Source organism: Syzygium oleosum, unplaced genomic scaffold (assembly GCF_021117445.2).
Source record: "Syzygium oleosum isolate NSW1041296 unplaced genomic scaffold, Sole_v2.1 Sole_v2.09, whole genome shotgun sequence".
Lineage (NCBI taxonomy): Eukaryota > Viridiplantae > Streptophyta > Magnoliopsida > Myrtales > Myrtaceae > Syzygium > Syzygium oleosum.
The window spans coordinates 1,704,249-1,722,764 of record NW_026607493.1 but is presented as its reverse complement, the minus strand read 5'-3'; the positions used below and the strand labels follow the sequence as shown (position 1 = coordinate 1,722,764).

Here is an 18,516-nt window from a genome sequence, read left to right as displayed (position 1 = left end):
TGTGGTAATTTTTTTTAATAGACCCGGTGGAAACAAATTCTTTGTGATTGCCTTCTCGATGTGATGCGTGGAAACGGAATCGATTCGTCTTGTTCGAATAAGCACATTAGGCAAGAAGCAGCACCACAAGATTCCTTCCTCCGTCACATGACGACGGAGCTTAATTAGGCCATCGAGAGGTTTTCAAGTCAAGAATAGGAGGGTTAGAAGTTCAAATCACGCTAACTACTTGAAATTTGCTCCGGACAGAGGTATCCTTATTGATCAAAAACTTAGACTTAATCGATTTACGGGTTTGCGTGATAATTTCAGCCAAAGTGAAGAAGGGTGAGTAAGCTGCAAAAATAGACATTTTGGTACAATTATTTGTGCTATTCTATTGTCATCATTCTCATTGTTATCATATGGTAATTAGTATGTTCCTATTGTTATAGAATAATAAGTCTGGAGTGGATGGTGGAAGCCGCAACTTTTGATGAACGGATCGGATTGCTCCACGTGGCGCTCAGGCACGAGGATTAGGTTTTTCTCTTGCCGTTTTCTGGCTGTCCCGGAGTTCGCTGATGGGGCGATTTGGGCCCGTCCAATAGCGATCGTCCACGTCGCTCCTCGAGCCCGGCTCAAATGACGAAACAGCCCATACCCCCGCGCCCGCTAGTCTAGACATGGCCACGGGCCGGTTTCGGCTCGGAACCGGCCCGGGTCAAACCCGGGACCGGTCCGTTGACCGGGCCCGCGGTTCCAACAATTTTGGAACCGGCCCGGTTCCAAAAAAAAAAAACTTTGATTACATTTTAAGTTCAAGCCCCATCTCTTTCTCTCTTTTTTTCCCCAAATTTGATCACAATATACATTTTGATTACATTTTATATTGAATAATTCATTATTTCATAATTTATTATTCTTTTATTTCATAATTTATGTTTTAAATTTTTACTGGCCGGTTCCGAACCGGGCCAGAACCGGAACCGGCCCAGAACCGCCGGTTCCGAACCGTGGCCATGTCTACCCGCTATGGTCCCCCCGCCACGCATGCTCGGTCGTAGCGCCACGTCATCGACTGGAATCATTGACCGAGACAATAAATTCACCCTCTCTTCTTTTTGGGCTTAATAAGGGGAAAAAAAAGAAAGAATAAACGCGATAATTTGATCGTTAATTATAATTAAGTCTTTATATATATTTAAACTTTGACAGGCATAGATATCGAGCTGACGATTTCCCTTATCAATCTCGAGGTCCTTGCCAGAGCAAGCACAAATAAAAAAAATCAAGATGGATACCTCCCACGCCTAATTATTTACAGTCAGTAGTTTAAAGAATCAAATTTGTACCACGTGTTTAATCTTATACTCATGTCACTTCTTTCGAATGGAGGGAAATTCAACAAAAAAAAAAAAGGGGCAATCGATTTTTTCCTATGGAATCCGAAGCAGCTCGAAATGGAAGCGTTGACACGATTCCGATTTCAACTTGTCATTGAAATGAATCGAAACACTCGCGAACCCAAGGGAAGGTCTTGATGGAACTCGAGCTACTTATATGTACATGAAAGAACATGATCTTGTAAGGTTCGAATATGTAGGGCTGTCAAATGGGTGGGTCGAGTCGCGTCGAAAATGATCCGATCCAAATTGACTTATTTAACTTGTTTTAACCCATTTATATGTAATACGAATTTAGCGACCAATGAAATAATTGTTCAAAAAGTCGTAAATCTATTGTATGGCGGTCAATCCAGTCCTAAACCTTTCAATTGTGTCAATTTAATCTTAAATCTTTTGATGATTTGATAACTTAGTCCTAAATCATTCGATTGTGTCAACTTTGCCAAATAGTCCTAAATCTATTATTTAGATATTTGGTCTAAAGGACTACATTGGCAAATCGTCAAAATGTTTATGACTAAATTGACATAATTAAAAAGTTTGCGACTTTTTGGACAATTTTCCTGGCGACTAATACCCTATCCGTATTACTAAAACACATAAATATATAATTCAACATATAAAAATCCATAACCGCCTATTTAATCCATTTTAAGCTGTTTTATGTGTATATCTCACTTGGATTTAAAAAAAAGTAAATTGCCACAATAAAAAAAAGCTTAGGGCACGAATGGTAACCATTCCCTCAAATCAAATTCTTGCCGAAATTGATTTTTGGAGGAGAAATCTTTGATAAAACATGACTAATTCTCTTCAAATTGATTTGGAACAAATCTATTTTTATTTTTTATTTTTTTGGGAACCTCAAAAAAATAAATTTCACTCAAAAGCGGGTGCTCAAAGGTATTCAAGCCACTTTGTGAAGTTTTGAAATTTTTGATTTTTTGATTTTTTTGGGCACCCCAAAAAAATTAAATTTCACTCAAAGTGGGTGCCCAAAGGTATTCTAAGCCGTTTTATGAAGTTTTAAAATTTTTGATTTTTTAATTTTTTTGAGCACCTCAAAAAATTAAATTTCACTCAAAGTGGGTGCCCAAAGGTATTCTAAGCCATTCTGTGAAGTTTTGAAATTTTTGATTTTTTATATTTTTTGAAAAAATTCACCAAATTTCCTATTTTCCGAAATTTGACTTTTTTTATTTTCTAGAAATTTTTATGAATTTTTCTGGAATTTTTCAATTTTTATGCATTTTCTGAAAAAAAAAATCAATGAGAAAAAGAGAGAAAATAGGGAGAATGCATTCTGAAGAGAGAAGCTACAAAAGTAGGTTCTTTTTTCTTGCCCAAAACTCATTCCGGAATCAAAAATGCATTCTAGAATCAAGAATACATTACGGAATCAAGTATTTTTAACAAACGCATTTTTATTCCGAATGTAAAAATTGCTTCAGAATGCATTCCGAAATTTTTTAACAAACGCATTTCTATTCTCGAATACATTCCTGGAGCGAATTTCTACCCTAGGAATGGATTCCATGCGCGCCCTTAGTAACTCCGATTCAGAAAGCTATGAGTACTTGCACTAGTGGCACACGGGCTCACACTACAACTGGGATGCTAAGAACTCCAAATAAAAGAAGGATGCTACTAACACAAGCACAACCACCAATTAGTTTCATTTCCCAATTAGAACCTCGAAGAACCTAAATTCATTTCAGTTTTACTTGACAGAGAAGACCGGAATAATCACTGCACATCGCTCAGAAGCCCCAAATTCTAAGCAATCAATGTATCAAACCAGATTTTGACCTAAACCCAGAATCCTTGCAGAGGGGCAAAAGGCCAATGCAGTTAGATAGAGCCAACACAAACGCATACATTGTGACACTCAAGTAAATTAAGTAAAAAAAGTGTTTCTCCTTTTTTAGTCAGAAAGTTAAAAATGTTGAAGAGTACTAAAAGGACCGACTTAAAAAAAAAAACAGCAATTCCAACGTATACGCATACTGAGCCACAAATCACACAAATGGTGCAGAGGGAGAGGGAGAGAGATATTCAATCTCAGGAAAAGCGAGGTCGAAGGTTCGAAATAAAGTGAAAGGTGAAAAGGTAGTCAGCATGGAGAAGCTACTTTTTAAGAGACAGAGAGCGAGCGAGCGACTTTGAGAGTGGGAGTAGTGGATTCTGGTGGCCAAAATGGGACATTCCGGCTAGGAAGTGGCCGGAGCGAAGCCGAAACAGCTTCCAATATGCATTGCAATCTGCTGCACACTGCATTTCAAAAAACACGAGTGAAGGCTAGAGAGAGAGCGCGAACAGAGTTGTAAGTGTCACAGGCCTTTGCAAGTGGGTTGGGTCTAAATAGAGTCTAATCCCATTAAGACCCAAACTCATGTAGGTTATATTACTCCGAACCCATATATAACCCATCTTTCAAGTAAAATGGGTTTGACAGTTCTACAACATGTGATCACTTATCCAGTATAATGGTCTGATCAGTGCATATTTAATCATCGTTCCAATCATCGTTCTTTGAAGCTCACAGAAAAGATACAAGAAGATGGACATTTGGTGTCTCTAAAATCAATTGCATCAAAACAGATTCAGAAAGAAATAGATGGAGGAGGACAAGTGAGAACCAGCTCTTATATTAGACCGAAAAAACTAAAACAGTTTTCAATCACTGTTTCAAAGAAACTCAATTCGAAATGATTGCACACGCACAACAACAGACACAAGGACCTACTGCTACTCCCCGCACGCGCATGCACACTACTTGCACAGAGGCATTCGTGACAAGGAGGTCATAATGAGCTACTCAAAACGGTTAGTACTAATGCCGTCAGGGAAGACAGCAGTGGAAAGCATATTTATAGGTGCTCATCTTCGGGCAACGCATCTTAGTTTTGCTCCACAAATGGAGGATAGCCAACTGGGTACATGGTGTTTGCCACAACTCGCCAGTCTCTTGAAAAGTGAAAGCTGCAATAATTTATGTCCACTTCCACAACCAATAACTTCATCTTGAGTACGGATGCCAAATTGCTACACCTAAGAACCTGCATTTGCATTGCGCATTGCCCGGCGAAGTTCACTTAAGAAGTCCATCTGGGAATTGGGAGATCCAACACCTGATGGAGCTATTAACTGGACAAATAAAACAAGAAGCATGATCAGAGAGAGAGAGAGGCAGAGAGAGAGAGAGAGAGAGAGAGAGAGGTTCTTTTCTTGTTCTTTTTTCATTTAGGAAAGGGATTTCAGAAATGGAAACCTGATGAGGAAGTTTGACGGCTCCCCATGCAGGCGCGGTGCTTCCAGAGTACATAACAGGTCTTTCTGAAACAACAAAACACAAAAGGGAAAACCTGGTTAGTCAGGGATGACAACCTTATAAACAGGATCTTCACAGAGCTGCAATGCCGTGCAATTCTCAACAAGAAAACAATGATGCATCTTAAGCATGTAAGGACGAGAAACATGGAAGGTCCAACAAAATATCACTAGAAACTTATGCTTGTTTAGTTCAGGATACCGCATTAAAGAAGTAAAGCATAAGATCCTAAATATAGGGCTGCAACTCGACATACCGAGTAAGTCCTTCAAATTCTCTCTCTACACTGTGACCATCCAAAAGTTACATTGACCAGAGATATAACAGGTCAGACATGAAGGATCTCTATTCATATTATTCCTTCATGGATTCTGTCTTTGGCATCGAATGCTCAAAGGGTAACACACCTTAGGTATCCAGAAAACAAATCATAAAAGATCTCATTAATGTAGCAGCCAACAGGAAGCATAACGTTGCCATTACTCTTCCATAGGCAATCAAAAATGTAAATCATCTGCTCACAAAAGAACAAGACAATATTAAAGGCCAGGCATATTTCTTGCCACGAGATTCTTTTCATTTCAAGCCAAAAAGAAAAAGTTCATGCCCAGTAACTGTTGACAGCATGCGATCTGATTTCATGGGATAAGTAAATTAGTTTAGTCAGCAAATTAGCAATAAGATATCCACAGTCACATTCGATAGCAAAGGAGACTGAATCTGTTCAATGGAGCTGAAATATAGCGCGCATTGCTTAATTTCTTTTTTGATACAAAAGTTGTCCCCACACAAATTTATAGTTAAAAAAAGGTTAAAAAAACAACTAGGTGAATTTTTTTGATAAAAGTATTAATTTTATTTCCTTATTTTTTTGTCCCAAAATTATAGTTAAAAACCACGTACTCTTTTTTTTTTTTCTTTCTCTTCCCTTTTTTTTTTTTAAAAACAATTTTGATGAAGATGGTGATGTCTTCCATCCATCAACACTCATATGAAATGCTTGAGTGAAAAGTAAAGAACTATTTTACGTACCAGATGACTCTATAGATAAATCATTGCAGTTGCGAATTGTAGCTTCCCAGCCTGAGAACAAAATTAACAGGTTAGGAAGCAATGACTTACAAAATAGAAGCAAAATCTTCTCCAAGACGTGCCAATTTTGACTATTAAATGCCAAACATATATGCCAGATGTGAACAGTACAAGTGCATAACTTTTTCTTCTTCTAGAACTCAAATGCATTACCATGGAGAATGAGGAGAACACCTCGACAAAAGATTGAACCATCTACTGAACTCAAGTCAGTGCAACCTTGTGAATCTCTTAAAATAATGCACTGACTTTATTTTACATATAATGTTTCGAACCATGATTTTCTTCTGACCAATTCAATGTTCTAACGCTGAAATTCCAGTGGATTATAATCTTTACAGCTTTCACATGCTACATTAACCAGACTCTAACATGAAAAGTCCACACTTCACACACGCACAGAAGAAAATGCTGTCCAAATCCTAGTAACCGTACAAGAACTTTGAGTTCTCCAAATCAAAATTGTTTAATTATCTGCCTAACAGTATTTATAAATCCGAAATCATCTGAATTTTCAAAAGAACAAAACTTTATAAACTCGAAATAATTTAACATCAGGACATCATATTTCAAAAGCTGACTGTGTAACCCCAAAATTTTAGCAAAAAACAAAAAAAAAAACTGTGTAACCCCAAAAGAGAAAACGACTCTTCACATCGACAATGGTAATTTAACGATCAATATTTTTAGGACAGTCCCTTTTCACCAAATCTCTGACAGACAAAGCAAATTAAATCCAGACAGATTTTCCTTTTACACAAACCTAGAAAAGAAACATTATCATACAACAACGCGCAAGAATGACCATGTTTGTGAGGACACCAATTTATATTCAAAAAATCGTGGGATAAAAAGAATGATCTACAAACTACAACAAAAAAACTGTATGAGACCACCATACGGTCATTTAGAAGACGAGAAGCTTCGCTGGTAGAGCACCCTTCTAAGGCAATCGATCCCAGATGAGGGTTTTCCTTTGGAAGGTTGCTTCTCCCTGCATCCCTCTGATCATTGATGGTGTTCCTTGAAGCAGCTGTGTGATTCTTCTCTCCATCACTTGCATAAAAATTGTTCGGTCGATCAAGTTGCTCTATGAGAGCAAATGAAAGCACATTTTAGCACATGCCAGTATGATTGTTTATGTACAGAACACACTATAACAGGAGGTGCATGCTCGCAATATCCCAAACCAACTATATTATCATGTGCAAAAGAGATATTTATTCACAAGTTGTCGGAGAATGCACACCTAGTGATCGACTCCCGAACCTAATCCACCTCTCTCTCTCTAGAGTGGCTACACCAACCACAGAACTAGAGTGGCAGTAGGGTGATCAGTGAGTTGTCAAACAAGTGTGCCTGAGAGGCAAAGTGCAACCTTTTCTTCTATGTCTTTCCTTGTCTAGGCAGACAAGAAGCACCTTTCAATTGACTAGCAAGATATAGCATAAGGCCACTACTTGTCCCCAACCTCCATCAGAATCGATTAATCATTACTACAGTTCTCGTAACAGCTTGCTTTCGCCATTTCCTTAGTTTCGACACAGGCATTTGAAATGACCCAAGAACCATCAGCGCGAGACATCTCATACAGAAACCAACGATCAGCAATCACAATCCCATTCTCGTATAAATAACTCCTCAAACAAAGGATCCCAAGCAAAACCCATCAACACGAATCTACGGAAAGAGATGACGAGGTACTTAGAAAAAAAAAAATAAAAGCAAACATTTCAGACCTCCCGATTTGCGCCTGTTGAGAGAGCGATTCCTGCGAGTGCGACCGCAAGAGGCAGTTAATAAAGCTGATCAAAAGCCACGCGGGCGGAATGATAACTGCGAGGAGTTCGAGAGATCGGAAAATGGGGGAGGGGAGCAGGCGGAAACAAAAACCTCTGATTCGGAGGAGCGTAGCGCTTGACGGCGGCGGCGGCGGCGGCGGCGGCGGCCGGATCGACGGCTGAAGCTGAAGAAGGGTTCTCAGGCATCTTCCCCTCTCTCTCTCTCTCTCTCTCTCTCTCTCTCTCTCTAGAGCTTCGCCGGAGCTAGCCCGGTACCGTCTCGGAGCACACTTCGTCGACGGCGGAGCGGCGGCGGCGGCGGCGGTAGCAGATGAAGAAGACGAAGCTCCGATCAGATGGGATCGACCTCACTGAATCTGTCGCTGCTTCTCTTGGATAAGTCAAAAATCCTCCTCAGTCTTTTCGTTTTCTTTTCCTTTCGCCAAAAGTTGATACGACGTGGCGTATTTGGGAGATTTGAAAAAACAGAGTGTTTTTTTTTTTACCTTCTCTTTTCCTACTTTTTTTTTTTTTGTGAATTGGGAAATGAGTTAATGTTTTTTTTTCTTCTTTTTGTTCTCTAAAGCCTAAAAAAAATCGTTGCGATACAAATTAAGAATAAATATGAGTCCAATGAGATGGGACTTAATTCTACCCGAACCACCATAAAGTAAAAGCAAATGTAATTTTTAGTATAAAATTAATTCAATTTACGAAAAAGCATTCGGCATGTTGCGGGATTAATTTTAATTTCTCATGTGGTGTTGTAATGAATTAGTTGTAAAATTAATCACTTGATTTGATGGAGAAATGACATATTTAACATTTTTAGCTTCTCCTTTTTTTTTTAATCGTGTAGGGAATTTTTTGGAAAGAAAATAGTGAATCAACATTTTTGCTATTCTTCCAATAACTAAAGACAGAATATTTATTCAAAACTTAGAAGAAAAAGGAAATGAAAGAAAAATGAGGTTGGTTGTTGCACGGTACAAATAATTAATGAAACAGGTCTATGTCCTTGCCCAGTAATTTTATATGAGGTAATACAATGTGAAAATGAGCATACACATATTTTTGTAACCTCATATAATTAGATCGGATCCAAAAAAAAAATGAACGATAATCATTCTATCCATCGTTTTTTAAAATAATTAAAAGATGGAAAAAAATAAGAAAAAGCTGAATTTGTTGCATGAAGAATTGATTCCCTTATCAACTTGTAAGAGCGGCACATCGGATTTTAAATTGCAAGAGATTCATCATTCTCTTTCTCTTTATGAAGGATATTTTGAAATAAGAATTTTGCCTTTATTTTATTTAAAAGGTAGATTTATATGAAATAGTATATAAAATTCATCGACAATTTATGCTAAAATAGATATATAATTTTTTGAGAACTAAAATAGATATATTCCAAGAGGCGATATAAACAGTCGATGAAACCACCGCCAAAATTCTCTCTCTAAAATCGAAGCCGAAGAAGCTCTTCGAACCGGAACGGAAGATCGCCGAGCATCGCCGCCGAACATGGAGGATCTCGATCGAGCCCCGGCGGAAGCGGCGATTGCGAGGCGGACGTCCCTGAAGGCTCGCTCCGGCTTCAACAACTACTCCGCTTGGAAGCACAAGGTCTGGTCGCTCGCCTTGCTTTTGTTTCGATACGGTCCGTATTAGGTTCAGATCCTTCGTAAATCTGCATGTATCGGTCGAATTCGCGCTGTTGGGTGTTCTTCTGATGCGCTGTCGAGTAATGGGTCGGAGAGGAAATGGTCGTTGGTGTTCTTCTGATGGGTTCGTGACGATGTAGCTCAGGGAAAATTGCTACCGGAGGGTCCGGGAGGATCGAGGCCGGCTGCTGTGGAGAATGAGGTTGCCCGATTCCGAGCCCTGCACTAGCAAGGTGCAGTGATTTTGCCCCCTCACCACCCTCTTTTGTTTTTGGCCTCTTTCGAATGAATTCGAAGTCATCGTGTCGTTTGAGTTGTTTTATAACGAGGTAGTCCGCTCAAATTATCCTCATTTGGGTGTCTTTTTCTCTTTTGATGGACTCATTATTGAGTAAACTGTGTCCTTCGCTGTTGTCCATGCGTTTCGGCTTGATTCGCTGCCCATTGTAATGCTCTCTTTTTACCAAAGTCCTGAAGTTGAACCGATCGAATGGGACGCAACATGAAGGGATTTTTATAGGGTGGCAACTGCAGATTCAAATGATTAGCGAATATAAGTCCAGACGGCTTTGTCAATTATGTGGAGGATTTTAGAATATGTGATCTTCTGTTGGGGGTTTGCCGGATTCTGGAATTTATGCTTTGACCGTGACAGCTTTTAATGAGGTGCATGGAGTATGGACTACCGCAAATTATGAAACTGGTTTTGCCAATGTCTTGGTGGACTAGTGTTTGGAATATTGCCAAGTATGAGGAGTGGAGAGTCTAGGTTCTTGTCTTGCCAACCAGAGCTCCAGTAATCACGTCCGATGAGTTAAATATTTCCGGGTCAGAATTTTCGTGTCAATCAGTGAAGGAAGGATCATGCATACGCTGTAGGTCCCAATAAAGGATGTTCAGTAACCTTCATTTGATTGTTTGCCCAAACTTGACGGGTTGATGTTCTTATCTTGAAAGTGAAGGAGCTCCCAGCAAAGTCTCATATCCATATTGCAGTAGTTCCCTGCCATAGCAACCAAAGCAAGCCTGCTTAATTTCCCTTGTATTAGTTGCAGCTAACTTGTTTTCGCTCGATGGGGAAGCTAACTATCCAATTGAAATCAATGTTCTTTTCTTTTTAACAAGGTGGGAAAACAATGTTGTTTATCCAGCGGTTGTTCTTGCAGGAATTGATAAAATCTGCTTTTAGGGACATTGTCTCTGATGAATTGAAGAAAATAAAAAGTACCTCAGTTACTGACAGTCTGAAAACCGTGCATGGAGCCCATGAACCAGATGATATCCTTTGGGAATACGATGGGCTTCATAATGCTTATCAAGGTGATTGTGAAGAGATATTGTTGGAAATGCAAAGGATATTTTACGAGGATCTCGATTCGGAGCGGAACAGACAAGGTAATGCTCTTTAGCAAGATGAAGTTTCTTGCGAGCGCTGTCTGATCGTTTAGAATATAATTTAAGAAGAACACAAACTAAGAGGTAGAGAATTGTTGTCTTTTTAGATACACTTCCACAATTTAATGAGGTTGACCCTTTTGCACGGTGCTTTCCTCCCTTTATCGTACAAGATCTTATCCTCTTAGGTCAAGTAGCTCTGCTCCCTGTATTGGCTTCATCTGTAGCCCAATATATGGGTGCTTGACTATACAACTTGACTGCTGAACTAAAGTATTCCGTTCACTGTGCAGAGAAAGAAAGCTGTGTTGACAATTGGGAAGATGAAGAAGATGAGCTTTTGGCTTGTGCAGTTTTTGAACACATGCAGTTGAATGAGAATGAGGTATAATTAGTGTGCTCAATGGTCGTGATGAGATTGATTTAACTAATCTATCAAAATATATCCTACACGGAAAGGGGAAAGAAGCTTCTTGTTGAAAGTCTGTCATATATTCCTGAGTTGGTTAAGTTATCAATTTTATGCAAACTAAATGCAGATACAATTATGTGTTTGTGTGAAATGAAAAGCAGTTCAAATTGTTGATTCATTGCCAGAGATGGCTTAGAACCAATAGTTCATTATCTAATGGTTTTTTCCGTTCTAATACTCCATCCGAGTGTCATCAGTATCTATCAAATCTGTTCCTATCTAACGGAAGGCTATTGGATCAAATGGCATCATTATTGTGAAGTTCATTCTTATTTTTAATCTTGGGATTGAGCTCTCTTTTTCATCTTTAAGAGAACTGTTCGAAACCCTTCTTTGTTATGTTTTTTGGCCTTAATTTGGAGATACATGTTCCTAATCCTACATAAAAATCGCTGATACTAGGTAAGCAAGAGGATTTGGTGCCCAATCTGCAAGCAAGGAGAGTTGCAAGAGAACCATAGTCTGATTTATTGCACCCTCTGCAATCTGAAGCTCAACAAAGGCAGTGAGGTCCTGGTCTCCTCCCTTGATCTTGTTATCTGAATATGTAAAATGCAAGTAGCTCGTATCAATCTCTAATGGCTGATGGTGTTAAAATATACTAGCTGAATGAGGTATGATTAGTGGATAATCATGGACAAATATCTGAATGTTATGTTTAAACTTGCTGCTTCAATCACAATGAAAGATCATTTATATGTCTGTTTATGTCGAGTATACAATTGCATAATGTGTCAAGTGATAGGGTGGTTGCTAATATTTTTACTCAGTTTACTCAATTCACAATTACTTAGGAGCTCTACTGCAGAGCATGGAGAGACGATCACTCTTAATACCTCAAAAGTGACCATCTACTACCAATTGATTAACATCACTAAATATGCTTCAATAGTTGATGACACAGCGAAATCATTGTATTTCAGGTTAACTTGGACTTGTTGAGGTTTCGGCTTGCAGAAGCTCACTCGGAACATCTTGATCGAGGTTGCAGATTAAAACCCAACTTTAGTGTTGAGACAATTATTGATCTCACAGCTCTGTATATAGTCTGCTCTGGCTGTCATACATTTGAGGTTGTCATTTAGCTTATTTTCTTGCTAAAGTGTTTCTTTTTAAATTTAAGGACAAAATTTTCCTTTGTCTAGAATTTATTAATGTTATAGAATTATTTCATTGATTTGTTTTGGCTCCTGCAAACTTTCGTGCACAGGCATGAAATGTCATGTCCTTGCTAAGATTGGTTAACTGGATCATCTCTTTTTGCGACTCCAATCATCATATCCCAGGAATAGAATTTGAGGCATGTCATCCCTAAATTTTAACCAGTCTCCTGAACTATCATTGTTGCTGCTAGATGTTACTTCCTTCAAAACATGTTATGGCAGTTAAATTCAACCAAGTATGTGTCAAAATGTCAGAGATCTGATTCTGTACAGTTGGTATGCCTCGACTTTTTTAGAAAAGTTCCCGGCCATATCTGATCATGCCGTTGTGACCATAGAAGAGAGTAGAATAGTAGATGAATATGCGGCGAATGATTCGTGATTGTGAAATTTAAGATTTCAATGATGATGTTCCATTTATTGAATGTTTCATCAAAGAAAATGAGTGTTCATCAAAGAGGCAATCCTGTGCAATAATGGTGCTCAAAGAGCCTACTGATGTCGGAAAAGCCAATTTCAGACGGGCTGGGCGAAGTGAAGGTTGTTCTCCAGAAATGGGGACTTCTCTAGATCCACGGGGGGATCAATTACTTGGTCATAAGCCGTTGTAACCACGTACATTTTATAATAATTCTTGTACAAAGTGCCGTAACACGTAAAAACTTAAAAAATTTGCGATCAAAGCGGGAGATTTTCTTGTTTGATGGCATGGCTACCGATCACTCGCTGCGAGAGTAGATGCATAAACAGATATCCCTTTCCAGAATAGAGAAATTGCAGAAATAGAGGAAGCAAACGTTTTGCATGTTATGAGCATTGAATTACCATCCATCTACTTAGGCCCAAGTGAAGAAAAAGAACCTAAATTCATGTTTTCAGTTATAGAAGTTCCCTGATCATAATCAAGTGCGATTAAGTCATAGATACGAATTATACCACGAGTTAAGCTAAAAATTGATAACAAGACCACACCAAATCCTATCTAACAACAATCTTCCTACACTCCACCTTCAAACTTTCTTTTAAGGGTCTGCTTATCATTACAATATTACCGATTCAATAGCTAATTTCTACCAGTCCTGTTTCCATGGTTACTCACATAGGCCCTTAAAGAAGGCGACTGGCTCAGGACATCAGGAGTGACTGTGGTGTTCTGAGTCCCGTTCTTCAGCTGCATCCTCCTCCTGGCTATGTAACCCCTGACCCAAGGAGTCACATCCTCATTGATCTTGATCATGATGAAGAAGATGACGCGGTATATCACGATCATGCTGAAGAGCACCGTGAGGTCTACCCATTTCGATCGGCTCGCGTCGATCTGAAACTCGTTCACCAGAATATACTCTCCCGGGATCTTGGGGAGGTCCGGCGACTGGTTGTCGAACAGCAAGCCCTTCAGGTCATTCTGGTATTGGCCCTGGAATAATTGTCAGACCGATTTTTAGTATCTTAAGAATCTTATTATTTCGAGCAATGAGATTGATGAAATTGTTCTTTACCTGAAGAGCCCAGAAGTGGAAACTGATATAGGACATCGGATACCGCCACACGGGCTTCGGGATGTCCTTCGGGAGCCTGAAGTAGCCGGAAACTAGCATGAATATGCCCTGGGATAAGGATGTAATATAAGCAAGTATTAGGTGGACTGAAATTGAAAAAAGATACATGATTGGTTAGTGAAGGAGTTCAGCTCAAATCACTTGGCTGCATTTTCTGCCAGCTTCAGCAAATTTAACTCAAGACTACCGGAACAACAGACTTTAAAGACTACTGTAGGTTTCTGAAAGGAAGGGCTAGTTTTTTCTAAGTCAAATTACTGAATAATGATACAAAACTTATATGCAATGTATTGCACTTGGTCAGATTCATTCATTTGTGTCAAAAATAAAATCAACAGCAGTGAATAGTAAACCTGTATTCCAGCCCCTATGACAATGCCCATGAGGAAGTTGGGAACCACGCTGGCAATTGCCATCATCAGGCTCTCGACAACAGTGACGCTCGCGTAAAGGGTAAGTACGAAGAACAGGTAGTGTACGAATCCAGGGTGGAGGTGAACCATGGAGTAACAAATGGTCCCCGAGAGGAACGTGATCAATATGAGGAATGGCATTGCAGAGAATGTGTTGCTGACGACGAATGCGGCGACTCCGTAGTGACCGTTCATTCTCTCCCTTTGGAAAACCTGAAAATGTTCGGACCATCGTATACAGTTCAGTCTCATAGCCATTGATGGTTTGTGAGGCGTAAACTAGTGAACATCACCTTCATATCTTCCACAAAAGATGGAAATCCCCCAATTGACATGAACGTGACAAAGCCGAAGACGAAAGATGCACAGGCACCTCTTGCCTGTATAACGAACAAATTTGAGAGATCAAAAGGCACTAGCCATAGGCGATGCTTCCTTTGATAAGGTGAAACGGGGAAAAACTTGATTAATTGTCCACCGGTCATGAAATGTAAACGTAGCTTAGAACGTGAATTTTAACATACCAAGATTGAACTATAGCCGGTCCCTACATTCATATAGATCGTTCCAATGCAGATTGTGACCACAACATAGATCACGAGCCTCAGCCAGTAATACCCAAAGTCCCTCGACATGTTAGTGAAGGAACGCTTGGTCAAGGAGAAAGCTTGCATGAAGAAACTAGCTTGACTCCCTCCTGAATCGAGAACCGTTCCTTTCTGCAACAACATGGTATGGAGGATATCTTAAACCAGAAGGACTCCACAAGGAACGGTCACGACGTGAAAGAAGTCGAATAGCATATACAAGAAACGCAAGCTGACTTACAACTCTGGACATGTCCTCGACCCTTTGCCTAGTCGAATAGTAGTAGTGGGAAGACCGATAAAAATCAATGAGAGCTCGGGTAGCTTCAGCTGTAGTAGTCCTATCCAAAGGATCATCACTTTCCAAATTCTGCATAAGTCATCGAAGTTACCTCATCCCAGTTTAGATTTGAATGCAATACTAAATTCTGAGATGCTATGATGTGCATACAATGCATACATGTAACTCAGAGAATTGAAGAAAAGAAAGTTATGTACCTTATGTTTCATAGACCCCTTGAGAGTGGCTTTGACTTTATCAAAGTCAGAGTTGATGCATCTGAGGAAATGATCAGATGGATTCCTCAGAGCAGGGCATGGGAATCCAGCTTGAGCAAAGAACTGCAACATTACCAAGCTTCACGTTTGGCTCGAGAGCAGTTTCAAAACATCAGAACAATTTTGCGTCTTGAGAACCAGAATCGATCACCTCGTACGCCTCTGAAGCAGGACCGAAATAAACGTTCTTGCCGCCGGAAAGCAGGCACAGCCTATCGAACAGCTCGAAGACTTCACTGCTCGGCTGGTGTACGGATGCAATCACAGTCCTGCCGTCCCTTGATAGGCTGCGCAGCGTCTGGGTCACGAAGAAAGCTGAAGCACTGCCACAAAATTGAATTGCTAGGAGTAAGTTCAAGTTCAATCTACTATACTCTCACGCTGATTTTTCATGTTTACCACATTACAGTTGAGTTTGCCTATAATTATGATTAAATCAGCACCTGTCGAGGCCGCTAGTGGGCTCATCAAGGAAGAGCAGCCGGGGGCGCATGAGGATCTCGAGGGCGATGCTGACGCGCCGCTTCTCGCCGCCGCTGATCCCACGCAGGTGCCAGTTCCCGATCACCGTGTCACCGCACTCCTGGAGGCCCATCTCAATGATGGTGCCCTCGACCAGCGCCTGCTTCTCCTCCCACAGCATCTTGTCCGGCAGCCGCAGCCTCGCCGAGTACATTATCGTCTCCCTCACTGTCAGCGTCCCGATCAGCGTGTCATCTTGCGTCACGTACGCCTACATCAAGCAAAATTCAAAAAAATCATACTCTCGCATACAGAATCAAAACCTAAAGCAACGCGATTAAGTTATGATTGAAATTCATTATCTCCCTTCTAAAGTATTTAATGTGAACGCTTCAAGAAATGAATTTCTGTTGTGCCCTCAAGGTACGGAGCAATGTGCTCATATGAAATGACAGGTCGTTAGGTACGTTCAGCGTATACTCCCACTCTCCTCGTATACAGAAATGTGGATCGTACACTCATTGGAGACTCAATAACTATGAAGAACAGTACATACACAAAGAAGAAATTGTACAGAAGGCCCTCCATAATAATCAATTGTGCAGTATAACTTCCCAACGAAGGGGTACCATCTCACTCCCCATTTATTCCACCAAATGAACCGGACACCTAAAACGTCACGTCCAAATCGGACGAATACATTCCAACTTCGTTTTATTGTGCCTGACTTAAGACCTGACCCTCGTACCAACATTTACTTGTTCTGACCACACTTTAGTACTTTAAGGACGATGATCATTTAATTGACCCTGTCTCATCAAATACTATTTTGGGCTTACATAGCCTCAGACAGCCAAGTTCCACATAAAAATGGAGATAACTGACCTGCACGTTCGAAAAATCCATCATCTTGTTGATCTTATTATAATTTCTTAACCGTTGTTTTTGATTTTCATAGAATCATGGCAATTAGAGAGGGGCAAAAAAACAATGAGAGTAACAAGATTACTCACGGCACTTCCAAAAGAGAGCTTGGCCTTGCGGCCGTTGAGCAAGACGGTGCCGGAGTGGAAGGCATTGGCGGCGAGCCGGCCTGCAAGGGCATCGAGGAGCGTGGACTTGCCGGAGCCAGAAGGCCCCATGAGCGCCGTGAGCGTCCCCGGCTCGGCGTACCCCGTGAGCCCGTCGAGCACATTCTGGGCCTCCCCGTTCCCATGCGTCACCGTCACGGTCAGATCCTGCCACGCGAGCCGAGCCAACACGTCGCCACCACCGCGCTCCACGTCGCGGCTCCTGTCCCTCCACAGCGTTTGGCTCAGCGGACTCAGCCCGATCACGAACCCTCCGTTAGCATTACCGTTGCTGTTGATAGTAGTACCATCACTGTCGCCGTGAGTGCTGCCGTCGTTCGCGCTGCTGGCTCCGTGCCGACTCGCTTCAATCTCCATCTCAGTGTGTGCAGAAGATTTGACCCCCGGATAAATTATGTCTAGTTCAGAGAGAGACAGTAAGAGAGTTATGAAAAGAACATTTCAAGAAGGATGGTGTGAGAGGGTGAGAGTGATGAAAGTGAAGAGAGCATAGTATGTGAATGAATGAGAGAGAGAGAGAGAGAGAGAGAGAGAGAGAGAGAGAGAGAGAGAGAGAGAGAGAGAGAGAGAGAGGACAGAAATGCAGAGTTTGTGACGGTATCTCAACATAAACTTTCATGCAAAAAGAGCCTGCAACTGAAAAAGTTCATGACCAAAATGGTCGAAGCTTCGGCCACGTAAATGGCCAGAAGCCCTTCACGTCTATGTCAAGATAGGAAAAAAAAGAACAGCATACAGCTCTCGACGAGCAAGGGCAACTTCTTTCTTGAATATTTTTTCAACGACTGATACTTTCTCTCTCTCTTTCCAGGTTAAAACTCAGGGAACGTCTCTCTCTTCTCTCTTCTTTCTTTCTTGAACTTAAATAAGAGGGAAGGGGGATGATACAGATCATGATGATCGAAAGGGGGACTCATATGGAGCATTGATGGATGCTGGTGGGTGTTGGGTAGGGCCATTCAATGCGAATTAACCGACCCACCATAAGAAAAAACCCTAAATGAAAAATTTCTAACTCTAGAAGAACTAGTTCCTCCGAGAAGACGACAGAAGAGATCAGAGGGGCTTTCGAGCTCTGTTTCTGGTGCTATGGCGATTAAAGAGGGACCAAATGTCACCAAGCATCATGATGTTGGAGAGCCAACCACAATGGGAACCCTAGTAATGCGCCTTCTCAAATTGTAGAGAGAGAGAGAGAGAGAGAGAGAGAGAGAGAGAGAGAGAGAGAGAGAGAGAGAGAGGGGGTGTTTACGAAATCGATGTAGTAAACGACACGACAAATTATTGTCGGGACTTGAATATGGTTCGTCGTTTGTTCAAACGCCGTCTTGCAATCTTGCACATCGCTTCGTACGCCGACTTTAGCTATCCGACTTGTTCAACCACGCATTGCTTTTAGACTACTAAAGCTTACTCTCTTTTTCTCGATACTTGCTAATGCATGGTATTTGCCAAGCTTTTATCTTACTCAATCACGTGATAAGCATGCAATGCCAATTGCTTTAGAATGATTTCGTTTCGCACGTAAATGCCGTACCGGTGATCTTGTTTTAATTC

At 40.8% G+C, this 18,516-nt stretch overlaps 3 protein-coding genes across 5 annotated transcripts; 1 reads left to right on the top strand and 2 right to left on the bottom strand.

Moving 5' to 3' along the window:
• Positions 1-4,006: 4,006 nt before the first annotated feature.
• On the bottom strand, positions 4,007-8,035 carry LOC115690200 (uncharacterized). 2 transcript variants are annotated; one of them, XM_030616466.2, is made up of 6 exons: positions 7,705-8,030; positions 7,551-7,582; positions 6,713-6,901; positions 5,752-5,802; positions 4,660-4,724; positions 4,007-4,535 (listed from the first exon to the last, which is right to left on the bottom strand). In XM_030616466.2, exons 1-6 carry the CDS (start codon positions 7,797-7,799, stop codon positions 4,440-4,442), a joined length of 528 nt encoding a protein of 175 aa, XP_030472326.2. In that variant the 5' UTR covers positions 7,800-8,030; the 3' UTR covers positions 4,007-4,439. The 2 variants fall into 2 exon arrangements, with proteins under 2 accessions (XP_030472326.2, XP_056170948.1); XM_056314973.1 differs by lacking the exon at positions 7,551-7,582 and having other exon boundaries at positions 6,713-6,867; positions 7,705-8,035.
• A 998-nt stretch (positions 8,036-9,033) lies between these two features.
• LOC115690250 (uncharacterized) lies at positions 9,034-12,303 on the top strand. 2 transcript variants are annotated; one of them, XR_008817138.1, is made up of 6 exons: positions 9,034-9,221; positions 9,400-9,492; positions 10,426-10,654; positions 10,948-11,039; positions 11,529-11,740; positions 12,050-12,161. XR_008817138.1 is itself a non-coding variant. In XM_030616540.2 (6 exons), the coding sequence occupies exons 1-6, from the start codon at positions 9,120-9,122 to the stop codon at positions 12,209-12,211; spliced, it is 786 nt and encodes a 261-aa protein (XP_030472400.1). In that variant the 5' UTR covers positions 9,034-9,119; the 3' UTR covers positions 12,212-12,303. The 2 variants fall into 2 exon arrangements, 1 of the variants encoding a protein (XP_030472400.1); XM_030616540.2 differs by having other exon boundaries at positions 11,529-11,636; positions 12,050-12,303.
• An 833-nt stretch (positions 12,304-13,136) lies between these two features.
• On the bottom strand, positions 13,137-18,063 carry LOC115690249 (ABC transporter G family member 11-like). The gene is made up of 11 exons (XM_030616538.2): positions 17,696-18,063; positions 16,882-17,357; positions 15,850-16,139; positions 15,558-15,729; positions 15,347-15,469; positions 15,090-15,218; positions 14,786-14,980; positions 14,555-14,641; positions 14,202-14,474; positions 13,789-13,896; positions 13,137-13,706 (listed from the first exon to the last, which is right to left on the bottom strand). Exons 2-11 carry the CDS (start codon positions 17,314-17,316, stop codon positions 13,353-13,355), a joined length of 2,166 nt encoding a protein of 721 aa, XP_030472398.2. The 5' UTR covers positions 17,317-17,357; positions 17,696-18,063; the 3' UTR covers positions 13,137-13,352.
• Between the last annotated feature and the right edge of the window lie 453 nt (positions 18,064-18,516).

Bases quoted from the DNA above. Each gene is read 5' to 3' on its own strand.
- LOC115690250 (XM_030616540.2), top strand. From the start codon at position 9,120: ATGGAGGATCTCGATCGAGCCCCGGCGGAAGCGGCGATTGCGAGGCGG. The intron at 9,222-9,399 runs GTCTGGTCGCTC...GTGACGATGTAG, and splicing joins ACTCCGCTTGGAAGCACAAG to CTCAGGGAAAATTGCTACCG. The intron at 10,655-10,947 runs GTAATGCTCTTT...TTCACTGTGCAG, and splicing joins TTCGGAGCGGAACAGACAAG to AGAAAGAAAGCTGTGTTGAC.
- LOC115690200 (XM_030616466.2), bottom strand. From the start codon at position 7,799: ATGCCTGAGAACCCTTCTTCAGCTTCAGCCGTCGATCCGGCCGCCGCC. The intron at 6,902-7,550 runs GTCTGAAATGTT...TTGCTCTCATAG, and splicing joins CAACAGGCGCAAATCGGGAG to AGCAACTTGATCGACCGAAC. The intron at 4,536-4,659 runs GTTTCCATTTCT...TTATTTGTCCAG, and splicing joins CCGTCAAACTTCCTCATCAG to TTAATAGCTCCATCAGGTGT.
- LOC115690249 (XM_030616538.2), bottom strand. From the start codon at position 17,316: ATGGAGATTGAAGCGAGTCGGCACGGAGCCAGCAGCGCGAACGACGGC. The intron at 15,219-15,346 runs GTACATAACTTT...TGACTTATGCAG, and splicing joins AGGGGTCTATGAAACATAAG to AATTTGGAAAGTGATGATCC. The intron at 14,981-15,089 runs GTAAGTCAGCTT...ATGTTGTTGCAG, and splicing joins TCGAGGACATGTCCAGAGTT to AAAGGAACGGTTCTCGATTC.